This window comes from Engystomops pustulosus, chromosome 1, assembly GCF_040894005.1.
Source record: "Engystomops pustulosus chromosome 1, aEngPut4.maternal, whole genome shotgun sequence".
NCBI lineage: Eukaryota > Metazoa > Chordata > Amphibia > Anura > Leptodactylidae > Engystomops > Engystomops pustulosus.
The window spans coordinates 255386820-255412052 of NC_092411.1; the positions used below are offsets into that span (position 1 = coordinate 255386820).

Below are 25233 nucleotides of genomic sequence, written 5' to 3' on the forward strand. Positions count from 1 at the left end.
GACAGTGTATAACATGAGCTAAACTAATATTGCTTTATAATAATATTAATATAAAAATAATATAAAATAAAATATTTACATTATGTTCTCCTGCTCTATAACATGCTGCCTGCTGATAAGACAAGATTCTCATCACATCAAAGATTACAATAGATGGCACAGAGGATGCCCAGAAAATGCTTCACTGACTATTACTGCCAATGCCCTCCACAGGTCTGCTGAATCAGCATATCACTAAATGCTGGTAGTTAAGCTCAGGCAATATGTCATAATCAAGGACAAAAATATATTATATTAAAAAAATTCAGAAAATATATTATATTAAAAAATTATTAGAAAATAATAGGTTAAAAAAACAGGGATACATTTTATAATCAAGTTTTAACAGATTGTTTTAATAGATTATAAGCTCTTGGGAGCAGGGCCCTGGTATTTCATATGACCATGCTATTGCTCTGTAATGTCTTTATTTATTTGTATATGCATCGCATGATCTGTGCTGCAGAATTTGATGGCGCTATTGAAATAAAAATTAATCATTATTATACTATTTTTTTTATGATCATATTTAAAGATCCGGAGGGAATTAGAACGGTCTCTGCTGTTTCCTCTCAAGTCCAAAGAAGAATACAGGTTACATCAAAGTGATTCCAATAATAGACATACAGAAGGACAGAGCTGATGTACAGTATATGTGTGGCGAGCCTACACTTACATCTGACCGCCAGGATAAGAATAAAGTACAGTACATCAAGTCATGTAGTGGTGAAGATGTGACTGGTGTGACCCGTCTCCTGTCCGGAGTGTCACTATAACATTACAGAGCAGCTGTGACTGTAGAGGGCCACCTGTCCACTATAGTCCAGTGTGTACTCAGCTCTACACCTGCTATGGTTATATTAAGAGCTGCTTACTGTAAAAATACTGACATTTCACTCAGTTTGAGTAAGGATCCAAAAATATCATTGCAGTTATGTCGCCTGCCTCCCTACTATTATTACGTTACAGATGGCAGCGTTACCAAACATTGACTCAATACATTTCTATATTCCATCTAAACTATGACGTCTTCATTGTATGTTGTACAGGGACTCTCAAACCAACACCTGTGCTCCAGGTCTTCCACTTTAATACATGATTATTCAATCCAGACCACATTCTCAGGCCCCTTCCACACTTGCGTTGCAGATTACGTCAGGGTGCAAGGCGTGAAAACCTGACCTTTTTTTGCTGCATTTTTGGTCCTTTGTTCCTTGGAGTCATTAGCGTTTTTGATTCTTAAATTGGTACATCCTGACTTTTTTTCACATCACCTAGCAACCCATCCATTTAAAACGCATTGCACTCGCATTGCAATTGTAATGCTCGCGAGTGCAATGCCTTTTTGATGCGTCTCCATAGACTTGAATGGGGCGCGTGAAACGCATAAGTAGAGCATGCTGCGATTGTGACGCACGTGAAAACGCATGCATGGGGTTGAAAAAAAAACGCAAGTAAGGACAAGCCCACTGGAAACAGCATGTGCTGAAGACGCGCGTGAAAAACGCTAGTGTGGGAAGGGCCTCTCTCTATAATAATTAAGAGTTAATATACTTAATTACAGGCGGTCCCCTACACTCGACTTACATACGACCCCTAGTTACAAACAGACCACTGGATATTGGTAATTTATTGTACTTTAGTCCTAGGCTACAATAATCAGCTGTAACAGTTATCACAGGTGTCTGTAATGAAGCTTTAGTGTTAATTCTGGTTCTTATGACAACCCAACATTTTTAAAATCCAATTGTCAAAGAAACCAAAAAACTTCTGGCTGGGATTGCAATGATAAAATATACAGTTCCGACTTACAAACAAATTCAATTTAAGAACAAACCTACAGACCTTATCTTGTATGTAACCCAGGGACTGCCTGTATAATGTTTGACGTGATGGAGGTTGACACAATTTTTTCTTATTATGCAAACATGCTGAACGAATGAGAATTTTTTTAAGGCACTTAAAGCTACATTATAAGCCTATCAAAATTTGGGAAAAGTTTTCTCATGTGGCATCTTTAGTAGTTATGACATCTTCACAGCACATACCTGATCTCTAGAACAGAAGTCTATGCAAAAATTTGTATAGATAGATAAATATAGAGATAAATGCCTATAAATATAAAATATAAATATAGACATACAGTACAGACTAAAAGTTTGGACACATCTCATTCAAAGAGTTTAAAAATTGTAGATTCACATTGAAGGCATCAAAACTATGAATTGACACATGTGGAATTATATACTTAACAAAAAAAAGTGTGAAACAACTGAAAATATGTCTTATACTCTAGGTTCCTTTTACTTTGATTACTGCTTTGCACACTCTTGACTTCTCTTGATGAGCTTCAAGAGGTAGTCACCTGAAAAGGTTTTCACATCACAGGTGACCTGTCAGGTTTAATAAGTGGGATTTCTTGCCTTATAAATGGGGTTGGGACCATCAGTTGTGTTGTGCAGAAGTCAGGTGAATAGACTGATAGAATTTGTATTATTGTTTAGAAAAAAGCAGCTAAGTAAAGAACAACGAGTGGCCATACTTAAAGAAATGAAGGTCAGTCTGTCCATCAAGCCCTACAAAGCAACTGGCTGACATGAGGATCGCTTCAGGAAAGGAAGACCAAGAGTCACCTCTGCTGCGGAGGATAAGTTCATCCGAGTCACCAGCATCAGAAATCGCAGGATAACAGCAGCTCAGATTAGAGACCAGGTCACTGCCACACAGAGGTCTAGCAGCAGACACATCTCTACAACAACTGGTAAGAAGAGACTGTGTGCAGCAGCCTTCATGGTTACATAGCTGCTAGGAATCCACTGCTAAGGACAGGCAACAAGCACAAGAGACTTGTTTGGGCTAAATAACACAAGGAATGGACATTAGACCAGTGGAAATCTGTGCTTTAATCTGATGAGTCCAAAAATGAGATCTTTGCTTAAATAACCCCAAACACACCTCCAGGCTGTGTAAGGTCTATTTGACCAAGGAAAGTGATGAGGTGCTACGCCAGATGACCTGGCCTCCATAGCCACCAGACCTGAACCCAATCGAACACCATAGTCCAAAACGTTTGAAGTACAGAGCAGCTCCATATATGGAGGTTTGAACCCACCTCCACATCGCACCTCTAGCAAATCTCAGAGACCTCAGGGGTATATCTTATTGAGTATGAGGGGACAACTGTGTCAACACAACAACAATTTGTAGTTAGTTTTTTTCTTGGGTGCTGCAGGGCAAGTGCATCTTATCAGTCATGTCTGTCGACAGTTCAGTCTTCCATGCTTCCAAAAACCCCGGTCTACAAGGCATTGAGTCCTCTAGTAGGATGCTGTAAAGCCGGGAGAGAGCATGTGCTGGTGGGGATGTAATTCTAAATAGGCCCTTGAACTGTGTGAAAGAGCAGCCATATTTTTGAGCCCAAGGATCAGTCTTTACAAAGAACGCGAGCTGCTGATACTCAATCCAGGCTAAGGTCATGTCAGGGTTAAAGGCTCTTAACGAGTACCAAGATGGGAATGATGCGTCACTAACTATCTGACCCATCCTGATGTCTCTGGCTTCCTCCCAGCAATAGAACCTATGTCTGATCCCTTGAGGGATGGATTGTTATACAATGGGGTAAGGGAGCCCAGTAACCTTACCAAGGTTCCCCATGAGACAAGGTTATCCCAGGCCTGGAAAAAGTATGCAGAGAATAAGGAATGTGTGAAGTCCGGTGGTCTAAGAGTAGGCGAAAGCCACGGAACAGACCTCAGTGAGGGTTGAGTAAGGTCAATTTCCAGCTGTACCCATTATTTTGTCTGACGGTGATACGTGCAAACCACAACAGGCGGCTGCTGCAGTAGTGGGTCAAGTCTCTAACAGTGCGGTCAAAGAGGGTTTTATTGTTTAAACTATATAGTAGGGACAGGTCAGCTAAATACTGGATACGGGATTGGTGCCACTTGAAGGAGAATTGGACGCCAGATGTACAACCTTACCGCGTCAGGTAAGGTAATATTCAAGGCTTCAGGCTTTGTGAGGTTGACATTGAAGTTACTGAGGGGGCCAAACCTGGTGAACTCCACTGGGATAGATGTGCAGCTCCTTTCTTATATTGTCCCCATTCATGCAGCTGCTGCATTACAATGCCTGGGAAAGGGGTAAGATAAGAAAGGCGCACCTGTAGTGTCCCAAATATCTCAACTTTCCATTCCTTTGTAAAAAAAAAAATCTAATACTTACCTTTCCATGCTCCCCAGCTGCGGTCCTCTCTGAGTTACTTTCTGCCATGACTGAGTTCCCGGGGCTCTGAAGCCCGCAGGCTTTTTGGTTGGGGACCACAAATCTACACCTACATAGTGACTCATCATAGCAGGTCGACTTGTAACCCATGTTACAAAGTCATATTTTTTACACATTTTTTTTTTCCCATCTTCAACTAGGCTGTGACACAAGTCTAGATACATGGAATATCAGCACTGTGCCCAACTCGTGTTACCTCAGTCTTGAAGAGGATTTCTAAGATGGCACATTTATGGCATATATAAGCAAAAGGCTTTGAGTCTTGGTGTCTGAAAACCGACCGGAGACGCCATGTTCGACTAATCTTTGGAAATGAAATTGAAATTGAAATTTATCAAAATAAATTAACACATTCCATAATTCACTGTTATTAACAAAAATCCAGCATTTCACAGATATAAGTCCAACCTGTCAGTCCTGGTGTATATACATTGGTGGCCAAAAGTATTGGCACCCTTGCAATTCTGTCAGCTAATACTCGTTTTTTTCCAGAAAATTATTGCAATCACAAATTCTTTAGTATTAATATCTTCATTTATTTTGCTTGCAATGAAAAAACACAAAAGAGAATGAAAAAAAAGTCAAATCATTGATGATTTTACACAAAACTCCAAGAATGGGCCGGACAAAAGTATTGGCACCCTCAGCCTAATACTTGGTAGCACAACCTTTAGACAAAATAACTGTGAACAACCACTTCCGGTAACCATCAATGAGTATCTTACAATGCTCTGCTGGAATTTTAGACCATTCTCCTTAGGCGCCTTCTTCAAATTGCCGTTGTGAGATCTCTCCACAGGAGTTCTATGGGATTCAGGTCTGGACTCATTGCTGGCCACTTAAGAAGTCTCCAGTGCTTTCTCTCAAACCATTTTCTAGTGTCCTGCTGTAAGACCTCTGATGGAGATCCAGCTTTCTTACACTGACCCTACATTATGCTGCCAAATTTGTTGGTAGTCTTCAGACTTCATAATGCCATGTACATGGTCAAGAAGTTCAGTGCCAGAGGCAGCAAAGCAACCCCAAAACATCAGGGAACCTCCGCCATGTTTGACTGTAGGGACCGTGTTCTTTTCTTTGACGGCCTCTTTCTTTTTCCTGTAAACTCTATGTTGATGCCTTTTCCCAAAAAGTTCTACTTTTGTCTCATCTGACCAGAGAACATTCTCCCAAAACGCTTTAGGCTTTCCCAGGTAAGTTTTGGCAAACTCCAGCCTGGCTTTTTTATGTTTCTGTGTAAGAAGTGTGGTCTTCCTGGGTATCCTACCATACAGTCCTTTTTCATTCAGACGCCAACAGATAGTGTCCCGGGTGCTCCCGCGATCCCTTTCTTGGATTGCGGGTGCACCCGTGTTCCTCCTTGTGCCCCCGCTCTGGCCTCTGCCTCCGAGTCTCCTGTCCTGGCCCCTGCTCCCCAGCAGAATGCCGGCTGTAGGAAATTTAAAGGGCCATTGGTGCACTGGCCGAAACACCATCTCTCTATAAACCGGCACCTCCCCTCCTGCCTCGCCGGATCTTTGTGTGCCTACACCATTGTGAAAGCTCCCCTGCGATATTCCTGCGTTCCTGTGTATTCCTGGGTTCCTGTGTATTCTTCCAATCCTGTGTATTCCTGCATTCCAATGTGTTCCTGCTCCCGTGTTCCTGTGTTACCAGAGTTCCTCTGTGTTGCTGTGTTCCTGCGTTGCTGTGTCTCGTGTGCCTGGACCTCCCGTTGCTGACCCCGGATTTGGACTTGACCTTGCATCTCTGCCGCCTGCCCTGACCTTCTGCCTGGACCTGACCACAAGACTCTTTCCTGCTAAGGTACCTCAACCTCGGCTGCCTCTGCAGGCTAGTCGCACCTGTGCAACGACTTGGTGGCACCCTGCCGCAGCAAGTACATCCAGCGGCGGGCTCTGGTAAAAATCAGGTGCCACTTAGACTCCGGTCCCAGGTGTCGGCTACTACCATATCCCGTGGAGGTCCAGAGGATCCACTGTTCCTGAATCCTGACGGATAGTACGGGATGACACTATTGTACCCTCGGACTGCAGGGCAGCTTGCACTTGTTTGGCTGTTCGTCAAGGTTCTTTATCCACAATCCGCACAATCTTGTGTTGAAATCTCTCATCAATTTTTCTTTTCCGTCCACATCTATGGAGGTGGCACAGTGTCATGGGCTTTACATTTCTTGATGACACTGCGCACGGTAGACCATTTAGGTCTTTGGAGATGGACTTGTAGCCTTGAGATTGCTCAGGCTTCATCACAATTTTGATTCTCAAGTCCTCAGACAGTTCTTTGGTCTTCTTTCTTTTCTCGATGCTCAATGTGGTGCACACAAGGACACAGGACAGAGGTTGAGTCAACTTTAATCCATTTCAACTGGCTGCAAGTGTGATTTAGTTATTGCCACCCCCTGTTAGGTGCCACAGGTAAGTTACAGGTGCTGTTAATTACACAAATTAGAGAAGCATCACATGATTTCATTAACAGTGCCAATACTTTTGTCGACCCTCTTTTTATGTTTGGTGTGGAGTTATATCCAATTTGGCTTTTTGACAATTCATTTTGTGGTTTTACATTGAAGACAAATTAAATAAAGATAATAATACCAAAGAGTTTCTGGTAGCAATCATTTTTTGCAAAAAAATTGAGTATTATCTGGCAGAATTGCTGGTGTGCCAATACTTTTGGCCACCAATGTAATTTCAGTTGCCCCTAGACACAACCCTGTAACTTCTGACTTAGGGTCGGGGGGCGCCATCTTGGATTTCTGTGTGACGACCCTGAAGTTCTTTCTCTCTGCTGTCTGCACTCTAGCCCTGCCCCCTGCAGTCCAGGGCGGAGCTCACAGACATTCACTCACTCCCTGCCAGCAAACACATCACAGCCTGAGGAGAGAAGAGCTGCAAGCTACAGGCAGATAAGTTATCCGGGGGAAGGGGGCAGGCACAGGAGATCTCATAGTGTGAGAGCAGAGATGCAGCAGAGCTGACAGTGTGTTATATGCATCTCATGGATCTCATCATCTCTGATCTGTCTCTTTTTGTGTCATATAAATACAAAGTTAAGAAGGTAAATAAAAGTGTATATAAACCTTGCACCCTGATAATCTAACCACATTGTCAGCTCACAGAACTAGGGGGCTCATAATGTGTCTGCTTAGAGAGTCCCCGCCCACACCCTGGAATCTTGAACTGACCATCACTGTGATTGGAGCAAAAACAGCAATAAAACTGAATAAAATTGTAAAGTAAGGGGTTAAAATTATCTTTATTGTGTTAACATCACTAGGGGATTGAGATTTAAGAATTTTCTTTCGTGGGAAAACCCCTTTAAGGAAGCAGCAAGATTATGGAAATAAAATATCTTCAGAATCTGAATCGTACTGAGTTTTGTTTGATTCTAAAAAATAGTTTCCACTCTATCACATACAGGAGTTATCCAAGGACTTTCCTTTACTTCTATCCGGTCTTCTAAATGGAACCTTGGCATATCAGGCGCCTTCTGACAGCCCCATGTCCCTTGTACATTGTCCCCTGTAGTGCATCAGCAAAGAGAGGAGGAGGGACCCCACTCGATTTATTGGTGGGGGTCCTAGAGGTTACATTCCTAAAGCACAGCATAAAGGGATATGTCTATAAGGGTAACACTGAGTTTTTCCTGTGAGCACACTACCACCTCGTGGACATTGAACATATTGCACCATTAGAATTACATAATAGTAAGTTAACTTGTATTTGGTTTTTACAGTCACAATTTTAGATCTTTAGACCAACCAACAAGAGATATTCTTATAAATGGATTTGTGTAATACATGTCTTTTATACTATATTTGACACATCCACAGGACCTCTGGGACCCGCAACTATGGCTGACATGAAGCTGTAATGCCACTTCTTGTCTTCTCCCTTCTAGCAGTTAAACTGTATCAGGATTTTATATAAATTGTGTAAAATGCAAAGTAAATCAGAATGTCAAAAACAGGGGGGGGGGATATTTATCATACTCCTGCGCCAGCGTATGATAGCCCCGCCGCTGCAAATTCGCAGCCCAATACATCAAGAGGCTTCTGCCTCTTGATGTATCGGGGCGGGAGGCTGCGAAGCGTTTATCCTACGCCAGGCAGGGCGTATTAAAAGTCGCCGGCAGCAGCAAGTGCGCAGGCGCGGGGACAGTAACGCCCCACGCCGGCCCACTACCGTCCGGCCGCGCCCTCCGCTCGCCGCATCGGGGCAAATAATCGCAAAAGCTAGCAATAAGCTAGCATTTGCGATTATTTCAGGGCCTCTGCGCCACTGGCGGTGCACAGAGGTCCTGATAAATATGCCCCAGGGTCTCTATCTTTTACATAATGGCTATTGACTTCTATGAGAATCTGTTCTATGGCATCTATGTAAAATCCCCACCACTGCAAGCTGTTTAGAGAATATTACAAATTTGGCAACACCAAATTTTTTGCAATCTCTAATTTGGGTCTGGCTCTATTCATTCCGAACAGATGTTGAACAGATCCATGGAAATTGATGTAGATTACATTAAGAAATTATATACAAGATTCTCTGACCACAGCTGTAGGAGTATATATCATTCCAACCTGTGTCTATTAAAGATTGGTCATAAATTGAATTTATTCCTCTATTTAGCTTTAATTCAGGTTTTTAAAATGTTAGGTTGAATTAACCACCTTATTGGGAGGAACAGATTGAGAACACATGCAGACTGACAGCCCTTGGTTTAACCACACTGCCCACCCACTGGCATAGTGGCCCCCATTACCTCTATCTTTATGAAGCAATTTGTGTAACTTTAATAGGAGTCATGACAAAAGTCAGTGTATTGTTTTACATTACATTTGGGCATTCTTTTTAGTTAACCCCTTACACAATAAAGCAAATTTTAACACCTTACTTTACAATTTTACACAGTTTTATTGCTGTTTTAGCTCCCATCAATCAGTGATGGTCAGTGTAAGATTCCAGAGTGTGTTAAGCAGACACTTTATGATCGATCTACTTGTATATGTTGACAATGTGGTTAGATTATCAGGGTGCAGGTTTATATACACTTTTATTTAACTTCTAAACATTCTACTAATAGCTGACACAAAGAAAATTAAAGAAAGATGAGAGAGAGCAGAGATGAGATCCATTATATTCATATTAGACACAATGACACTGTGTCAGCACTGCTACATATCTTGTATGCCATAAGACACTGCTACATCTGCTGTGCCTCCCTCTCCTTCCCCAGGATAAAGAACTTATCAGCCAGTAACTCTATTGATTTAGGGACGCAACGATATGTGTTTGTGATTTTTACTGTTTATTTAGTTTTTTATCAGTTTTAGGGAAAGGGGGTGATTTGAAATTTTCATATTTTATTAAGACATAGAAAAACAAACAGTTAACAAACAATACAGTAAATAAAACTGCACACACTTTTTCATTAAATTATAGACAATAAAGGGTCGTACTCAAGTGTGAATGAGTAGATCATGTTTACACAACAAGAAAGCTCCAGATGAAGCTGTACAAATTCAAATCACAACCTGTAGGGTCTCATCTGAACACCCCCATCCTGATATGAAAGCTCCCCCACCGATGAGGGTGGTCCATCAGGTGAGTAGGATAAGCATATGCCCCCCTTAATTCAATATAATGAAGAAACTGGTTTGCTGAGGCCTTAGCTAAAGCTATGACAATATGTGGAGCCATTTTCCGTGGCGTAAGATGACTTGACGGTAAAGGGGTGTAATCGTTCAGATTGTTCTGGAAATGAAATGATCAGCAATCAGATAGATGCCGAAACAGATATAAACATTAATTACCATATATACTTGAGTATAAGCCTAGTTTTCAGCACAAAACAAATGTGCTGAAAACCCAAACTCGGCTTATACTCGAGTAAAAAAATAGGTTTTACCAGGTTTTTGTGGTAAAATTAGGGTCCTCGGCTTATACTCGAGTATATAGGGTAACTAATGTACAGTAGCTGCCAGATCCTCAGCTATTTATCCGGAGTACATTCCGCCTCCACTGACAATTCCTCCAGGCGGGCAATTGTTAACATTTCCTGAGCCCACTCAGCCATGGTGGGAGGCTCGGAGAATCTACAGTGTCTCGGGATCACTGATCATGCTGCTATTTTTTTTTTTTATGTCACTATTTCTTAGACCTTTTAGGGTCCTTTAACACTAGATGGTCAGATCGTTCCTACCATATACTGCAATGCTACTGTATTGCAGTATATTGCGTTATTACATAATATTCATTACAATGCGCCACTGGCTCATTATAACGAATCTTATGAAACCATGCAGCTTTTGGTCTGATGAAGACCCGAGGCTGTCATGGCAAACGATTGCTGCCCCCCGATGACGTTCAGGGGAGCGATGACCTCAACAAAGATGGTGGTGCGTCTGCCACCTTCTTTTACATGCAGCTAATATTTACATTACTACCATTTTGAGGACTGTGCAACCTTTTGATCACTTTTTAATGTGATGTAAAATGGTGTACAAGTAGCGTTTCGGACATTTGGGCACCTTTTTTTTTGGTCATTTGAGGCCACCGCCGGCAATAATCACTTTCATATTTTGATAGATCGGGCATTTTGAGACCAGTGATACCTAACGTGTTTGTGATTTTTACTGTTTATTCCGTTTTATATCAGTTCTAGGCAATGGGGGGGTGATTTGAATTTTTTTCATTTTGTTAATTATTTTTCAAATTTTTTTAGACGATTGGAACAAAGATGACGACAACCATGTGCCAGTGTCTTCTGAATGCCGCCAGAGGCTCTGTCAGCAGCATCGGCAGCATATGAAGCAAACCCCACCTCTGTATGAAGAAGGCTCTCCCCATGATGAAGAGTTCAGCTCTAGAGGCAAGCTCAGTATGGCCCCTTCTCTGTAAATAACCCTTTTCATTCAGCCCTGATGTTTTGTTGCATATTGCTAGCAATTGGTTTTTAAATGTCGCTCCCCGTGACATCATCATGGGGGCGACAGTCAGTTGCCATGACAGAGTCTTTATAAGACATTGCTGAAGATCTATAAAAGTGGCATTCTTTTACATGTCTATTGCAAATTCTCCATATTCTGCAAAGCAATAGTATTGCACTTTGTGGTAGAAGCAGTCAGACTCTCTAAGGTTAAAGTTCCCTAAAAGATCTAAAAAATTGTAAAAAAAAAAAAAAACACAGAAAAACCTAAAAGTTTAAATCACCCCCCTTTCCCTACAACTAATATAAATGCGCTTCCTTTTTAAGGCTTTTACTGTGCGCCCCGAATGACATGTCTCTAGAGATGAGCAAGCACTAAAATGCTCGGGTACTCGTTATTCGAGATGCTCGAGTGCTCGACTCGAATAACGAGCCCCATTGAAGTCAATGGGAGACTCGAGCATTTTTCAAGGGGACCAAGGCTCTGCACAGGGAAGCTTGGCCAAACACCTGGGAACCTCAGAAAAGGATGGAAACACCACGGAAATGGACAGGAAACAGCAGGGGCAGCATGCATGGATGCCTCTGAGGCTGCTTAATCGCACCATTCTGCCAAAATTATGGGCAACAGCATGGCCATGACAGAGTGACCGAATGAGGCTAGATAGCATCTAAAACATGCAATAATTGACCCTGACACTATAGGGGACGGCATGCAGAGGCAGCGGCAGGCTAGAGAGTGTCATGGCGACATACCCTAAATGGACTCAGGCTTCACCAAAGGAGGTGAGCAAGAAGCGCTGAAATGATTTCCTATGTGACCAAGTTCCATAACGTATCTGGTGAAACACCCGAAAAATGAGCCTGACAGAGCTCTTTTGATAAGGGGACGACATGTGGAGGCAGCTATGGAGACGACTTCCATGATTAAGAGCGACAGTATGGGGCATTCATATTGCGCTGTATGATTGCAACTTCAGGTCTCCAGCATGGCGGCGACAGATGGGCCGAGTTCCACTATGTATCTGGTGAAACACCTGAAAATTCTGCCTGACACAGCTCGTTTGATAAGGGGATGATGTGCTGCATATCCTCTCGTGCTCCAGCGTCTGGGGTATAGAGAGTTGAAATGAGACATTGGTGGACGCTGTGGAGGATCGTGGAGGCAAAATGGACAGGAAACAGCAGGGGCAGCATGCATGGATGCCTCTGAGGCTGCCTAATCTTGGGATGGAGCAGGCGGTCCACTGCCAGGCGAGCTTTCGCCTGTCCAAGCCCCTGTCTCTCGGCTCCTCCCCACCCAAAATGGGCCTGGGGGCCAGAAGCGTTTACTTTGAAAAAATTATAATTTTCAAAGCAGGCCGGGTCGTTTGAATATTTCACCTAGGAATAATGGAATAGCATAGCGGTTCTATTTTTAATTGTTTTTACGGAAATGGTTCCATGATTAAGAGCGACAGTATGGGGCATCCATATTGCGCTGCTATGATTGCAACTTCAGGTCTCCAGCATGGCGCCGACAGATGGGCCGAGTTCCACTATGTATCTGGTGAAACACCTGAAAATTCTGCCTGACACAGCTCGTTTGATAAGGGGACCATGTATGGAGGCAGTGAACTAGTAGTAGATTAAAGGTACTGCAGTTAAAACTATGTTAGTTGGATCTTGAGATGGAGCTGGCGCTCCGCTGCCAGGCGAGCTTTCGCCAATCCAAGCCCCTGTCTCTAGGCTACTCCCCAAACAGCACTTCTAAGAACCTTTTGTATAAGATCAAGTGTAGTAGCGTTCTTATAAGTTTAGGATATGGCGGGTGAGGAGAATGTAAACAGATGCGCAAGAAGCGCTGAAATAATATCGGTAAATGATAAAAGTTTGCCAGTATATTTTGTGTATAACACAGCAGGGTGGCGACAAAGTTAACAAGTTTGATGTGGAATCCATGAAAACAACCCAAAATTCTGCCTGACACAGCTCGTTTGATAAGGGGACCATGTATGGAGGCAGCTATATGGACGACTTTTGGAGGCAGCTATGGCGATGACGTGTGGAGGTAGCAATGGAGACAACGTGTGGAGCCAGCTAAAAAGACGACATGTGGAGGCTGCTATGGAGACAATTTAATTTGGATAGTGCCTGTATGTGGCAGTCCAAAAAAGTTTTCAAACCAGAGGAGCAGGTAGGTGGTCCTCCAGAAAAATTAAATAGATTGAGTGCCTGTATGTGGCACTCCCAAAAATTGCTTAAAACAGAGGACCGGGTAGGTGGCCCTCCAGAAAAATTAAATACATAGGGTACTATTCTGCTATAGGACTTGCCTCCGTCTCAGAAGCACTGTGTTCACCCGGCCTATCAACCCAGCTTGGGTCTGTCACCTCATCATCCTCCGATCCCTCAGTCTGCTCCCCCCTCGGACTTCCTGCCCTGACAACAACTTCACCACTGTCTGACAACCGTGTCTCCTCATCGTCGGACACCTCTTTACACACTTCTTCCACTACGTCAATAATGTCATCATCACCCACAGACTGCGAACGGTGGAAAACCTGGGCATCGGAAAATTGCTCAGCAGCAACCGGACAAGTGGTTTGTGACTGTGGGAAGGGTCCAGAAAACAGTTCAAATGCCGGTTCAAATGCCAAATTTTGCTGGGAGGGGGCAGACTGGGGGGAAGGAGGCTGAGGTGGAGGAGCTGGAGGAGTGCTGATTTCGGTGACATGGGTGGACTGCGTGGAAGACTGACTGGTGGACAAATGGCTAGAAGCATTGTCCGCAATCCACGACATCACCTCTTCGCACTGTTCTGGCCTCAACAGTGCTCTACCACGAGTCCCAGTAACTCCAGTAAGTTGCATTTCACTTCTTAAAGACTAAACTTCAGATAGAAAGGGCACAAACTAAAGACCATTGCAGTAAAGGCAAAAGGAAACCGTGATGTCCATGACCTCAAGACTTCAGGCAGTCAAAGGGTTTTGAGCCAAGTATTAGAAAAAAAAAGTTGTTGTAATTAGAATTTCATTTGAACGCGGCGCGTTCTCTGCGGTGGATTCCGGTCTTCCGGCAATTCACTAAGGCAGTTCCTCCGACGTCCACCAAGTGTCGCTGCTGCGCTGAAGTGCGCCGTGGTCCGCCGGAGTGCACGATCCATTGCTGGGTGAAGGTAAGCGCGTGTCCCGCGACACACTTTTTTTTCTTTTTAATGTCGCGGTTTCTCCGAATCAGTCGGGTTTTCGTACGGCCACGCCCCCCCATTTCCGTTGCGTGCATGCCGGTGCCAATGCGCCACAATCCGATCACGTGCGGCGAAATCCCGGGGCAATACAGGGAAAATTGGCGCAAAACAGAAAAATTCGGCTAACCCGTTGCAAAAACGCGAATCGGGCCCTTAGTAAATGACCCCCATTGTGTTTTTCTTTTTTTTAAATGCTTTAGATCCAGGCTTTTTTTGGGGGGTGGGAGACCGTTTACAGGGGTGAGCACTGCTGGGGGTATTGCATTGGGGGGGGGGGGGCCTCTGCTGTGGACATTTCAGTGAAAAGCCCAATGACAAGGTCCCCTTTCCTGTAGCCGTCTTATTAAGACATTAAAAGAGGACTACAGGAAAAAAAAAGCGGCACTAAAGAGGGGGATGCTGGGGGACATTATAGAGGATTTGTGGGGCACAATTATTTATCTATCAGTAAGCCAGCACCGATCCCGGATGTTTTCCCGCTGATCGCCGACAAGGCTGCCGGTGGCTTCAAAAAGATGGCGGCGCACGAGTGCAGGCATCTTGATGAGGATTGTCGTTAACCCATTCAGCCATCAACACATTGTAATGAATGAGGAAAATCCCCATACATGGGATGGGAAAAGCAAGGTAGGACCTTTCTACCAAGCTCCAAATCACCAGCATGCGCCAAATCTAACCTAGAATGTCTATAATACATGTGCAGAGAAGCCCAGGTAGCATCCCTACATCTGGTTGATGGAGGCATTTCTGAACTTGTCCCAAGATGTTGCTAGGGCCCTGGTGGAGTAGGCCGATGCCCCTAAGCAGGGTGGTTTAGATCTTTATAGGCCTCAGTTATGGCAGTCTTTTTCCAGACACCAACTGTGGATGACGAAGCCCTAGTCCTTTTTAGCGCCAGTAAATAGTTCAGATTTTCTGAAGGCAACAGTCCTGTGTCGATACCTTAGCACACATCTTCTAACGTCCAGTTTATAGCAAACTATCAGTCTTCGGGAGAATCCCCTCCTGGGATTGATGGAACTTGGGACTCTTTTGGAAGGAATGCTGGGTCCATCCTCAAGATCATCCTGTCAGGAAGCAAGTGCAGATTTAGGGCCACTAGCTCTACATGTCTAGCAGAGGTCACTGCTACCAAGAGAACTACCTTTAAAGTCAGGAACCTAATTGAAATCTCTTCTAGAGGGGGATCCGGATAAAGCCCCAAGACCAAATAGATCCTAGGGACAGAGGTCGCACTAACATTTTTCCAGAAGGGTAATAATATTCTCACCATTTTTGAGTAGGGAATTTTCAGTAATACAAATATATAACTCCTAGTCGTAAACATTGTTAATAGCCAGCCCCAAACCCCCTACCTCCCCACACTGAGCAGGCTGGGGCTGCTGCCACTAAATTTATTTAATATTTATTTTTAGGGTGTTTAGTTTATTTTTTACTAAAGTGTATCTGGAGATGGTCCTTCCCAAAACCATAAGCCTTCTGACCAATGCACTTGCATTCAATAACTAGAAAGATGTATTTGGCCGCAATAAAGTTGCTACTTACTGAGCACAAGTGTTTTGGTTCGGGGAGGATTTTGTTCAATAGAAAGTTTCAATACAATGTGAACACAGCCTTAGGGTCTTTGGGGCATTTATTTTATACCTTACTTGAAATGCCTGGATACAAGCAGTGTCACCTCCTGTGTCCCCTCCTTCTCTGGTTGCAGCCAAGGATAACTGTGGCCTTTTCCTTAGGGTTCTCTGTATTAGCAGGAGAGGTTGGGAGGCATATGCCAGGCCCAGTTCCACCCCTGGGAGAATACACTACATTTTTCCATCTGCCTTTAGCTGATCAGATGTATAGTGTGGTCCATCTGTCACTATATGCTCAGCATATTTGTGTTGTGACCAAAATGAGCTCAGCTCCAAGCTTTTTTCTGAGTGGTAGAATTCCTTCAAGCTCTGCAGGAGAGAAAGTGATAATCACAATGTGGGAAATCAGGTCTTCATTAGTTTTTTGGTGTCCCACTGAAATTGCAAATTCATGGGCACGGCAAGAATTTGCAGTTATTGTGACTATGCCCCTCCAAATGGGTGCAGAGCCATAGGGTGCCCCAGCCCTGTGTATTCAAAACTACACCAGGTTAGATCTGATGTAGTTTTCCACAGCATCTACATCATCCAACATATGCATTGAGGCCCAAGACTCTTGATCTAGCAGGATATGGGGAAGTGGTGGTGTGGCAGCACATAAGCACTGGCATATAATTCCCCTAATGTTAACAGATTAAAATGGACAGCTAAAAACTAATGTAGAATAAAGTAGAACATCATGGAGCTCATAAATCACATTGCCTGCTAGGACTGCAGGAATGGTACCCATTGTCCTAGTCTCCCTTACATAGATGCCAACAGTTTTCACAAAAGCATTGCAGAATCAAGTATAAGCTTCATATCCAGAGACCATTCACAATGGACAGTGGCATTATTGCTTTACATCACAATGATAAAACCCAACAGAAGAATAACACGCACTGTTCTCCAAAAACAAACATTTTATTCAGCTCATGGGTTGCATTAAGTGCTTTATGTTTGCAAAGAGGTGAAAGATTCTGTAAAGCACAAATTCACAGCAAAACAGGTCTACAAAGCCAAGAGCAAGTGTCTTTCATACCATATCTTGCTGGAGCAGTAGGTTCTGTGAAACAATTTAACAAGTAAAACAAGGCAGTAACTGGTGAAAACTGAACTACAAGGAGCATCATCTGGAATGGAAATATTATGCAGCCTTGACCAGAGCGACAGCAGAAAAACGCACATCACCATGTTCCCGCTCTGTAAACTGCTTGCAGATTTTACCAGCATCCTGGAAGAGATAAGAGCTTAATCATTGTATGGAAAAAGACTCAAAATTCACTGCCATCTGTAAAACTCTGCAAGTCAAGGAGAATGAAGTTTAGACCATTTACTTGTGTGACAGGTCACTCCCTATGCTTACTGATGTACTTTAGTTATGCCCTGCATACTTGTTTTGTTGGAGGCCTTATGTGGATCTGGTCCGACTTAAAGTGCTGGCAGGCATTTAATCTGCTTGGGTAGCCTGTTGTCACCAGTCTCACGGACTGGACTACCAAAACATTTACTGTCAGAGTTATACTAATCATAGCTATAACCCAATAATTTAAAACTTTTCAAACTTTCTAAGCCAACACAGCCCTTACCTCCAGTAGTTTTCCTTCAGAAGTAGGACCATGGTCAATAGGTTTTCCAGTTAACCCATCTATAAAAGTTAAAAAAATTAGTTTGAAAACTGCAAATAATGTGACAGATACAATACCCAAAGCTACTACCCAGTGTTGTATTCTACTACTCTACTGTCTTGAGCACTTCCTGACCCACATTATGTCCCTATAAAATACTGTTGTCACTGCAGTCTGGAAGTTAAATGAAGGTTTCAAGGCATCTGCCATAGGCTTTATTCAGACAGCCTTTCCTGTGTCCAAGGCCAGGTGGTGCCCTTTCCTAAGTAGAAGGGAATGGTGAGCAGCACTTATCCCATCTCTAGTCCACCACACCTTTAGTTTCAGATGAGCATCTTCTGCTAACCTTGCATATGCTTTACTAATTATATGGAGGAATGCAAACAAAAATCCATCCTTACCAAGCTCATAGAGATGTCCATTCACAGCTGTAAAGACTACAAGGTGGAAATGAATACCATCTTCATTTGGCTGAAAAGCAAAGATAGTTGTAAGCAACATTAAGCTTCCCCACTAAAGAATGGAGGTCCATAGTAACATCTTTGCTCTCTTAGCAAGTCCCATAAAGTGTTCAGCTACACAAATGTAGGGAGAGTCATGCAAACAAGGTAGTTACTAGACAAGCAACCAAATATCTTGTTAAAGGGAACATCCAGGGCAACCTAGTGTTATAATTAGATTGCCAATACAGGGCAAGTTCTTTATACGTTTGCATTTTAATTACATTTAGACTTACTCTGCATTGTCCTTCAGCTGCAATGGAGTTATGTGCAGAACGTAGATCCTGGAAGACAAGTGCATGTTACATGGGCAAAATATTGATAAAACTGGCTTAAATCAACTGCTCCAGATATGAAACTAACTTGCTCATGACTGTTGGAACCTGAGACAGGTATGAATTCATGACTTAACAAATGAGTCACATTTTGCTCAAGACTAGTCAAGTTTAGAGCCCTGATTGGAGGGGGAGAAGGTCACTTCAGACACTGTACAGAATGTTGAAATGAAAATATTTCATATCACATCAGAGAAAGTTAAGAATCAGATTTTTAGGGAGCTCACATTACCAACAATGGTTACACTGCCTGCATGTCCAGTTCTGAATCTCAAAGAACCACAAGTCTGATATGATTTTAAAGGGGAGATTCTTACTCTGATTCAAGCTATAGAAGCATCCATTGGTGTAATTAAAGATGGGGTATATGAAGTGATAGCTCTAAACCTGACTGTCCTCTACTCCTTTTGACAGAAGATTTTTAGGGGAGATTTCACAAGAGGGAATTCTAAGGGACATTTTACACCCTACTGGGGGAAGCAATTTAACAGGGTAGAAGGCAAGAGGCTACTAAAAATTAAACAACTTATTTAAAAAGATGTTCTTGTTGATAAAACAAAGAACTGCTTGACAAGTGCTGGTACAGGTCACCCCCAATATACCAAAACTCCTGGCCCTGCATGCGGAGGAAACAAAGGCGGATTGGCATGGCCAGGAATTGTGACTCAAAAGCTTATAAAGCCTTGATAGTTTACCCCATTAAACAAGTCTGGCTCATCTTCACTTCTGAACAAGTGGTGCCAATCCAGTTATTACTTGTAAATATGCATGTACTTAGCCAGTTAGGTGTTGAACTCCTGAGAATATTGCACTATTGCATCAATTACTTTCAGAAAGATAAGATGCTGAACATACAGGTAATGGTTAATTAGGTCGAGTACAGCTAATAGGCTGCCTTTGAATTCAAGCATCAATTTAAAGTCATCTCCACCATCCAGCAGCTGAAAGCAGGCTGCAAACGCAGCAGCTCATCACTGCAGCCTGAAAGGTCATTTTGACTCCTGTACATTGCCAACTTTATGAAAGTTAGGAGCCTGTTGCTTCAGTGTACCTACCTCATTTTCCTCCAGGAGTTTTGCCCTGTCACCAGGGGAGGCATCAGCAGATTTGTCAAGGAAGTTCTTTAAAGCAGAATCATTATCTGAAAAAAAAGTTAGGCTGTAAAATCACATCACAAGCAGAAGACATAGGATTACACTATGCAAGGTTACATAATTTTTCCAGAAGAAAAAGGTTCACTAGGTTTTTGCACTGTTCTGGATTACACCAGGAACATTTAGGCTACAGTGATTTGGTGGAAAGATCAAAACATATCACAAGTGTATAGTGGGATGAGACTCCATCTATTCAGAAGCAGGATGGAAGATTAGCATAAAGCCCATGGATTAAAACAAAAAACCTGTATTGCTTAAAAAGGACCTGTCACCCCTGAAAAATGCCCCCACCAAATATGTTGGCCCTAAATCGTCTCCCTAGGCCATTTATATTTATTCAGTTTTTATAAAAATTTGTGTGTACACTTAGTTTTAATTGATCTGACACCTTACCAAAGTAGTCAGATCCTTGTACAGGTCCCCCTGGCAGTTGGTTGTATTCATGAGGGGGCCTGCTGACACACCCCCTTCATGCCTTTGTCAGCCAGGGACCTGTAAGAATAGCCAGCAGCAGCGCATATTGGGCAATTGCTGCCGGCTCTGAATGTTCAGCTCATTCCTTAAACATTTAAAATTATGCCAATGAGCCTTACAGGCCATTGGTTTCTGAGAGCACTTCAGTGATGTCTTTACATGAGCAGAACTGAGTCTTACCCTCCACCTGCACTTCTTGATGCTAGATTACAAAGGCAGGGGAGAAGACATGTTCTGCTCATTGTAACTGCCTGTGACACTGCAGCATTGATGATCTGAAAACACCCACAAGACCCCTCAGGCTCATTAGCATAATAAATTTTAATTTAGATGAAGGCTATAGACGACAAATACAAGATTACCACAGTCATGGAGCCTGAAATTATCAATGCTTGATTTTGATGGTTGATTCTTTAAATCTGGGAATCACAAACACTGCAATTGATAGGCTGTTGGCCTATGGTAATTCTAAGGACTTGTTCACATACTGCAATTAGAAACGCAGCCGTAGCATTTTCTAGGAGTGGAAGAACTATCCCACAGCTTAATTCAAAAAGGGCTGATGGTATGGAAAAGGGTTGTAACTAACCAAAGCTCAGTTTGTCTTTATTACAAGCTGCAGCATGAATTACAGCAAGTAGTCCACAGGAGTTCTCCAGTGTCTGTTTCATGAAGTATACTTTGGCATCAGGCTCTTTGTCCTTCTGCTCATCATCCTGTTTCTTCCTGAATTCTCCATGCTACAAAACAAAAAAGTTGAAGCCACCGAATCTGTAGCACAAGAAACATATGCAATTATACATTGTAAATCTGTCCTCCCCATGTAAAAACGGTGGTAAAATGGTTGAAGTATCCTTGCCGATTTAGTACCCAAGCCATCTGATGGTACAGCAAGCATACTGACCCAATGTTTTCTATGTGGACAGCACAGATGTCATTTTATCCTTAGATGCTGGGGAGAAGGTTTGTTTAGAAAAATAAACATGTCAGTTTCATGGATTAAATGTAGGAATTTTGTTCCATAAAAAAAAAGTATATGTGCTAGTCCTGACTTTCATAGTGCTGCAAGTAAAATGGCCAGGACCTTAACAAGAAATTTTAGCTTTACAATCTGTTATAAATGGTGCTTGTTACATTTAGCTTTGTAAACCCAATAGGCGAGGCTTAGTTCACACCCATTTACAGAAGAGCCCATTCCCCTCCTGTTTATTATTGACTTCAATGCATGAAAGCTACTTCATAACTGAAGACTTCAGCCCATAGCTTCCATTATACTCCATTTGAGAAGTGGAACAGAACTTACAATTCCCCAATATGGGTGTGAACCGAGCTTTAGACAGATAATTTGCTATAGGATAGTAAAGTCACTGTACCTGTGGAGTGAGTGGGAAAAGCAGCAGCAGAGAAAGCACATCATGGGGAAATGACTGCAGATAAGTGCTCTCAAACCCCAACACATCTACATAATGGACAGTCGGTGAGACACCCACTTTCTTATTCAACTGTAAAGAAAAAAAGTTTAGGAATACTGTATTCTGACATCTATTGAGTCAGATAAACATACAGGAAATTCAGCATCTACCTGTTGAAAATTAGTTAAAATGTTAATTTCTAAAACCTGGGTAGCATCTGAATGGTCATAAGGCAGAATATTAAAATCTGCAAGCTCATGCATTTCCGGAACATTTTACTGCCTTGCTGGGAAAGGCTTCTGCAGTGTAACACTAGCAATGTCTCCATCCATTAAGGAGAAGCTCAGATCAATAGTGAATCTACACTGGACAGGGCCAGTGTCACCAGATCTAGAGATTTACACAGAAAATATAGGACTGCAGCAAGATGGGAAGATCATGTAACATCACAGAACACCAGGATCTGCAAACACTTCAAGTGACCAAGTAAAAAGCCAGCGCAACAGGTCATAAGCCAAGTGATATGAAATTTCCTTACCAATAATAAATCCAACCATAGAAACACAAGTAGATAGATATTAGTGTCCACTGTGGGTGAATTCAAGGCACTCCAATTGCACCCAGCATAATCTTTTGCTTCCCGAAAAGCTGCAATGCGATTCCCTGAAGCTGCACCCAACATGCTCACCCTCACTACAACCTTATGCTCTTCAATGGCACTCTGCAGGCAGCAATGATCTAATGAATGGAGCTCCCTGGAGATCTAGCATCAGGAATGATATCGGAAGTGCTGGAACCCATTGTATGACCCGATTGTTTTTAAATGATAAGTATTGCCTTGAGTGAATTTTATGTAGAAGTGAAAATCTGAATATGCTCATCATCTCAAGCAGTTACAGGTTTCAATGAAAAGAGAATACAGCCCATCCTGTATGTGCCACTTGCAAGTTTGGTGTAGATTTTCTGCCTAGTGTGGCTGTGCATTGCAGCTCAAGCCGTGGTAGCTTTAGGGTGGTACAAGTTGCATTTATTTTTGCAATAGGTTGTTAAAATAGATTGGAGCCACGGGGCATTCACAAGCATTTGTCAGTTTGTAACTGAGCAACTATATTTCCTCAGCTTTGTGATGACACCTCAAAGGGTCCTTTTTCAAAAGGAGTTTAGTAATCACAATTTTCAGTACTAAAAACTGACAATTTTCAGTTAGATTTAGTTCAGTGTTAATTTCCATGCACAATTTTGATCAGTTTGTAAAGCATTTTCCACTGGCAAACAAAAAACTGCTAAATGTGGTTTATTTCTATAGCAATGCATCAGCTCATGGCACACCAGGGCAGTGTTTTTAAAGTGTGGCTGCAGACTAACATGCATCATCTGCAAATGCAGAGTAGTTCCCTGTGCTTAAAAATATACACAATCTTAAAAACCCAATGGATACAAAGGATCAGAACTACATTTAACTCGGATTAGAGGACCCTAAATTGGGGATAGACAGAAAAGATCTTTAAAACCTGACATAAGGGGAACTTTAATGCACTTTAGACTGAACTTTAACTTGTGTAATATGGGTATTAATTAATGGAATATAATATATGTACAAGCAGTTCCCCTGTAGGTTGAATGAAGTGGCAATTTCCTAATATATGGATCATTGGTAACATTAATTGTATTGTTTACCTAATATATAATAAAGCAATTTTTTTAATGAACACAACTGAATATTTTTTTGGTTTTGACTAAAGGGGACAAGTCTTTTGGAATGGGACCACATCCCTAGTAATAGCTGTAACAGGTGACTTGTGGGAGATCCTTCCTCTGATAAGGGGGTGAGAAATAACACAAGGATCAGGAGACTTCTGTCAGTCAGGACATGAGGCAGCCACATGTACATAGGATTACTGACACATCAGGATGGGATCTCTCCACACAAGGCCATGGTGACCATTTATAATGAGGGCAATACAATGCAATCTGCTCCCATGTCACCCCAAATCTAGACAAATGGATAAACCTCCATAAGGTAATCATAGCCTGAGATATTGGGGGTGGGGGTCAGGGGTTACCCGTCTATTTATACACAAACTTTAGACAAGATTATAGGTATGAGCACAGGCAGAGGGTGACCCGGCCGCACCCAGCCATCTACTACATCACGGACCGCGCCCTAATCCGGGTCATCCATTATTCACTAGAGATGCTCAGCCCCGACATCTCTCCACTCACTTTGTTCAGCATCTGTGAAGACACAAAAGACGACATCAGGGTGAGACACCGCCCGCACAGACACCCAACTTTCCAGCGAGAAGACGCCCGGCCATTACCTCAGGGTTAATCTCCATAGGTGACAGCGCCATAGTAATGCCTTCTCCGCCCGCTTCACACGATATCGCTAGACTGAATACTGACTGACTGAGATCGTTGACACGCCCCGGCTGCTTTTATATGGAAGGACAGGTACCAACTGCTCCGCGAGAAGAGGGGGTGGAGTGAGTCAGCTGGTACCCATGATTCGTAACGGTTCTGAGTTTTCTCCCCCTCCGCAAAACGGAACTGAATGAGACGATCCTGGAGCGGGCTCTGGTCTGGGCGCGGGGCGTCAGGTTCTGTGGTGATTTTCAAATGCGCAATACATAACCGTGTATATACATAACCGCTATAACTGTACACGGCCACAATGGCGGGAAGCACAGTACAGTCTGTACACCTGTTGTCAATCAAGTAAAAATTCTCCTCAAAGAAGTCCTCTGCTAAGGACTATCACATATACATGTCATGGGGGTCTCATCTGCCCATAATATTGCGTCCCAAAAAATCATAATAAGCCTCTATTCACAAACGCAGCTACTGTTTTTACACACATGCTATGTCCAGTACAGAAATCTAATAATCTGTGGGCCCAGTAACAGGCAATGGAATAACGCAGGTGTGAACTCTGGCCAAGGTCCTGAAATCGCTTCATAAGGCCCTAAACACACAGACATTCAGGCCTTGACTCCGGATTTCATGGACCGACCACGGTGTAGAGAACGGGCCTACAAGCATCATAGTGATATATGATACAAGGAGTCCCTGCTGACCAGCAAAACAGCAGTACTGAACTATAACCGTCATTACGCAGGGACTCCTTTTATCATATGCAACTATGATGCACAGAGTCCCATCCTCTGCAATGTGGTCCGTCTGAGAAATCTGTCCAGAGATTCGTGGACCGTCCATGATCCCACCTGCCTAATTTACAGATTATATGGCGGCCATATTTCTTAAACTGAACTCTTCGGAGGGACCCCATAATCCTACAGGATGCTAGGAGTCCCTGCTAGGAGTCTATGAGACCACATCCCTGTACTAAAATGATTACGGTATTTCTAGCATCATATAGGACAATGATAACAGGAGTCCTGGGCATTGTTCAGTCCAGATCACACAGCCGTCATGTAGTCCATATTTTATGGTGCCATACCACTATGATTTTCTTCAAACATTTACTTTTTAACATCTTCAATGTGGTTGGCCTGTAAAATACGGCCCATGATTTCTTAGAAGGAACCCATTTTAAGCCTCATTGTCCTAAAGGAGTCCCAGACCCTCTATGGGACCACATCCTTGTACTGAAATGATTACAATTTCTGGCATCA

The 25233-nt window shown here is 42.8% G+C and overlaps 2 protein-coding genes across 5 annotated transcripts in view; one reads left to right on the plus strand and one right to left on the minus strand.

Moving 5' to 3' along the window:
- Positions 1 to 16998: 16998 nt before the first annotated feature.
- On the minus strand, positions 16999 to 24060 carry UCHL1 (ubiquitin C-terminal hydrolase L1). 3 transcript variants are annotated; one of them, XM_072125224.1, is made up of 9 exons: positions 23920 to 24060; positions 23822 to 23833; positions 21560 to 21688; positions 20776 to 20926; positions 19614 to 19699; positions 18460 to 18507; positions 18125 to 18194; positions 17685 to 17743; positions 16999 to 17329 (listed from the first exon to the last, which is right to left on the minus strand). In XM_072125224.1, the coding sequence occupies exons 1-9, from the start codon at positions 23950 to 23952 to the stop codon at positions 17243 to 17245; spliced, it is 675 nt and encodes a 224-aa protein (XP_071981325.1). In that variant the 5' UTR covers positions 23953 to 24060; the 3' UTR covers positions 16999 to 17242. The 3 variants fall into 3 exon arrangements, with proteins under 3 accessions (XP_071981325.1, XP_071981333.1, XP_071981316.1); XM_072125232.1 differs by lacking the exon at positions 23822 to 23833 and having other exon boundaries at positions 23920 to 23999; XM_072125215.1 differs by lacking the exons at positions 23822 to 23833; positions 23920 to 24060 and adding an exon at positions 22137 to 22295.
- Positions 24061 to 24119: 59 nt separating this feature from the next.
- APBB2 (amyloid beta precursor protein binding family B member 2) overlaps positions 24120 to 25233 on the plus strand; it is a 214802-nt gene continuing 213688 nt past the window's right edge. The window contains exon 1 of one of the 2 annotated variants that reach the window (XM_072125080.1): positions 24120 to 24198. The gene's annotated coding sequence lies outside the window, so the exon portion shown is untranslated. Of the gene's footprint in view, positions 24207 to 25233 lie in introns of both variants that reach the window. The other variant, XM_072125099.1, reaches the window with a different exon arrangement.

Coding starts and splice junctions, on each gene's coding strand:
- UCHL1 (XM_072125215.1), bottom strand. CDS start 22,280: ATGTTGGGTGCAGCTTCAGGGAATCGCATTGCAGCTTTTCGGGAAGCA. Junction 20,927..21,559: donor TTTTCCCACTCACTCCACAG/GTACAGTGACTT, acceptor TTTGTTTTGTAG/CATGGAGAATTCAGGAAGAA. Junction 18,508..19,613: donor AACTCCTGGAGGAAAATGAG/GTAGGTACACTG, acceptor CTTGTCTTCCAG/GATCTACGTTCTGCACATAA.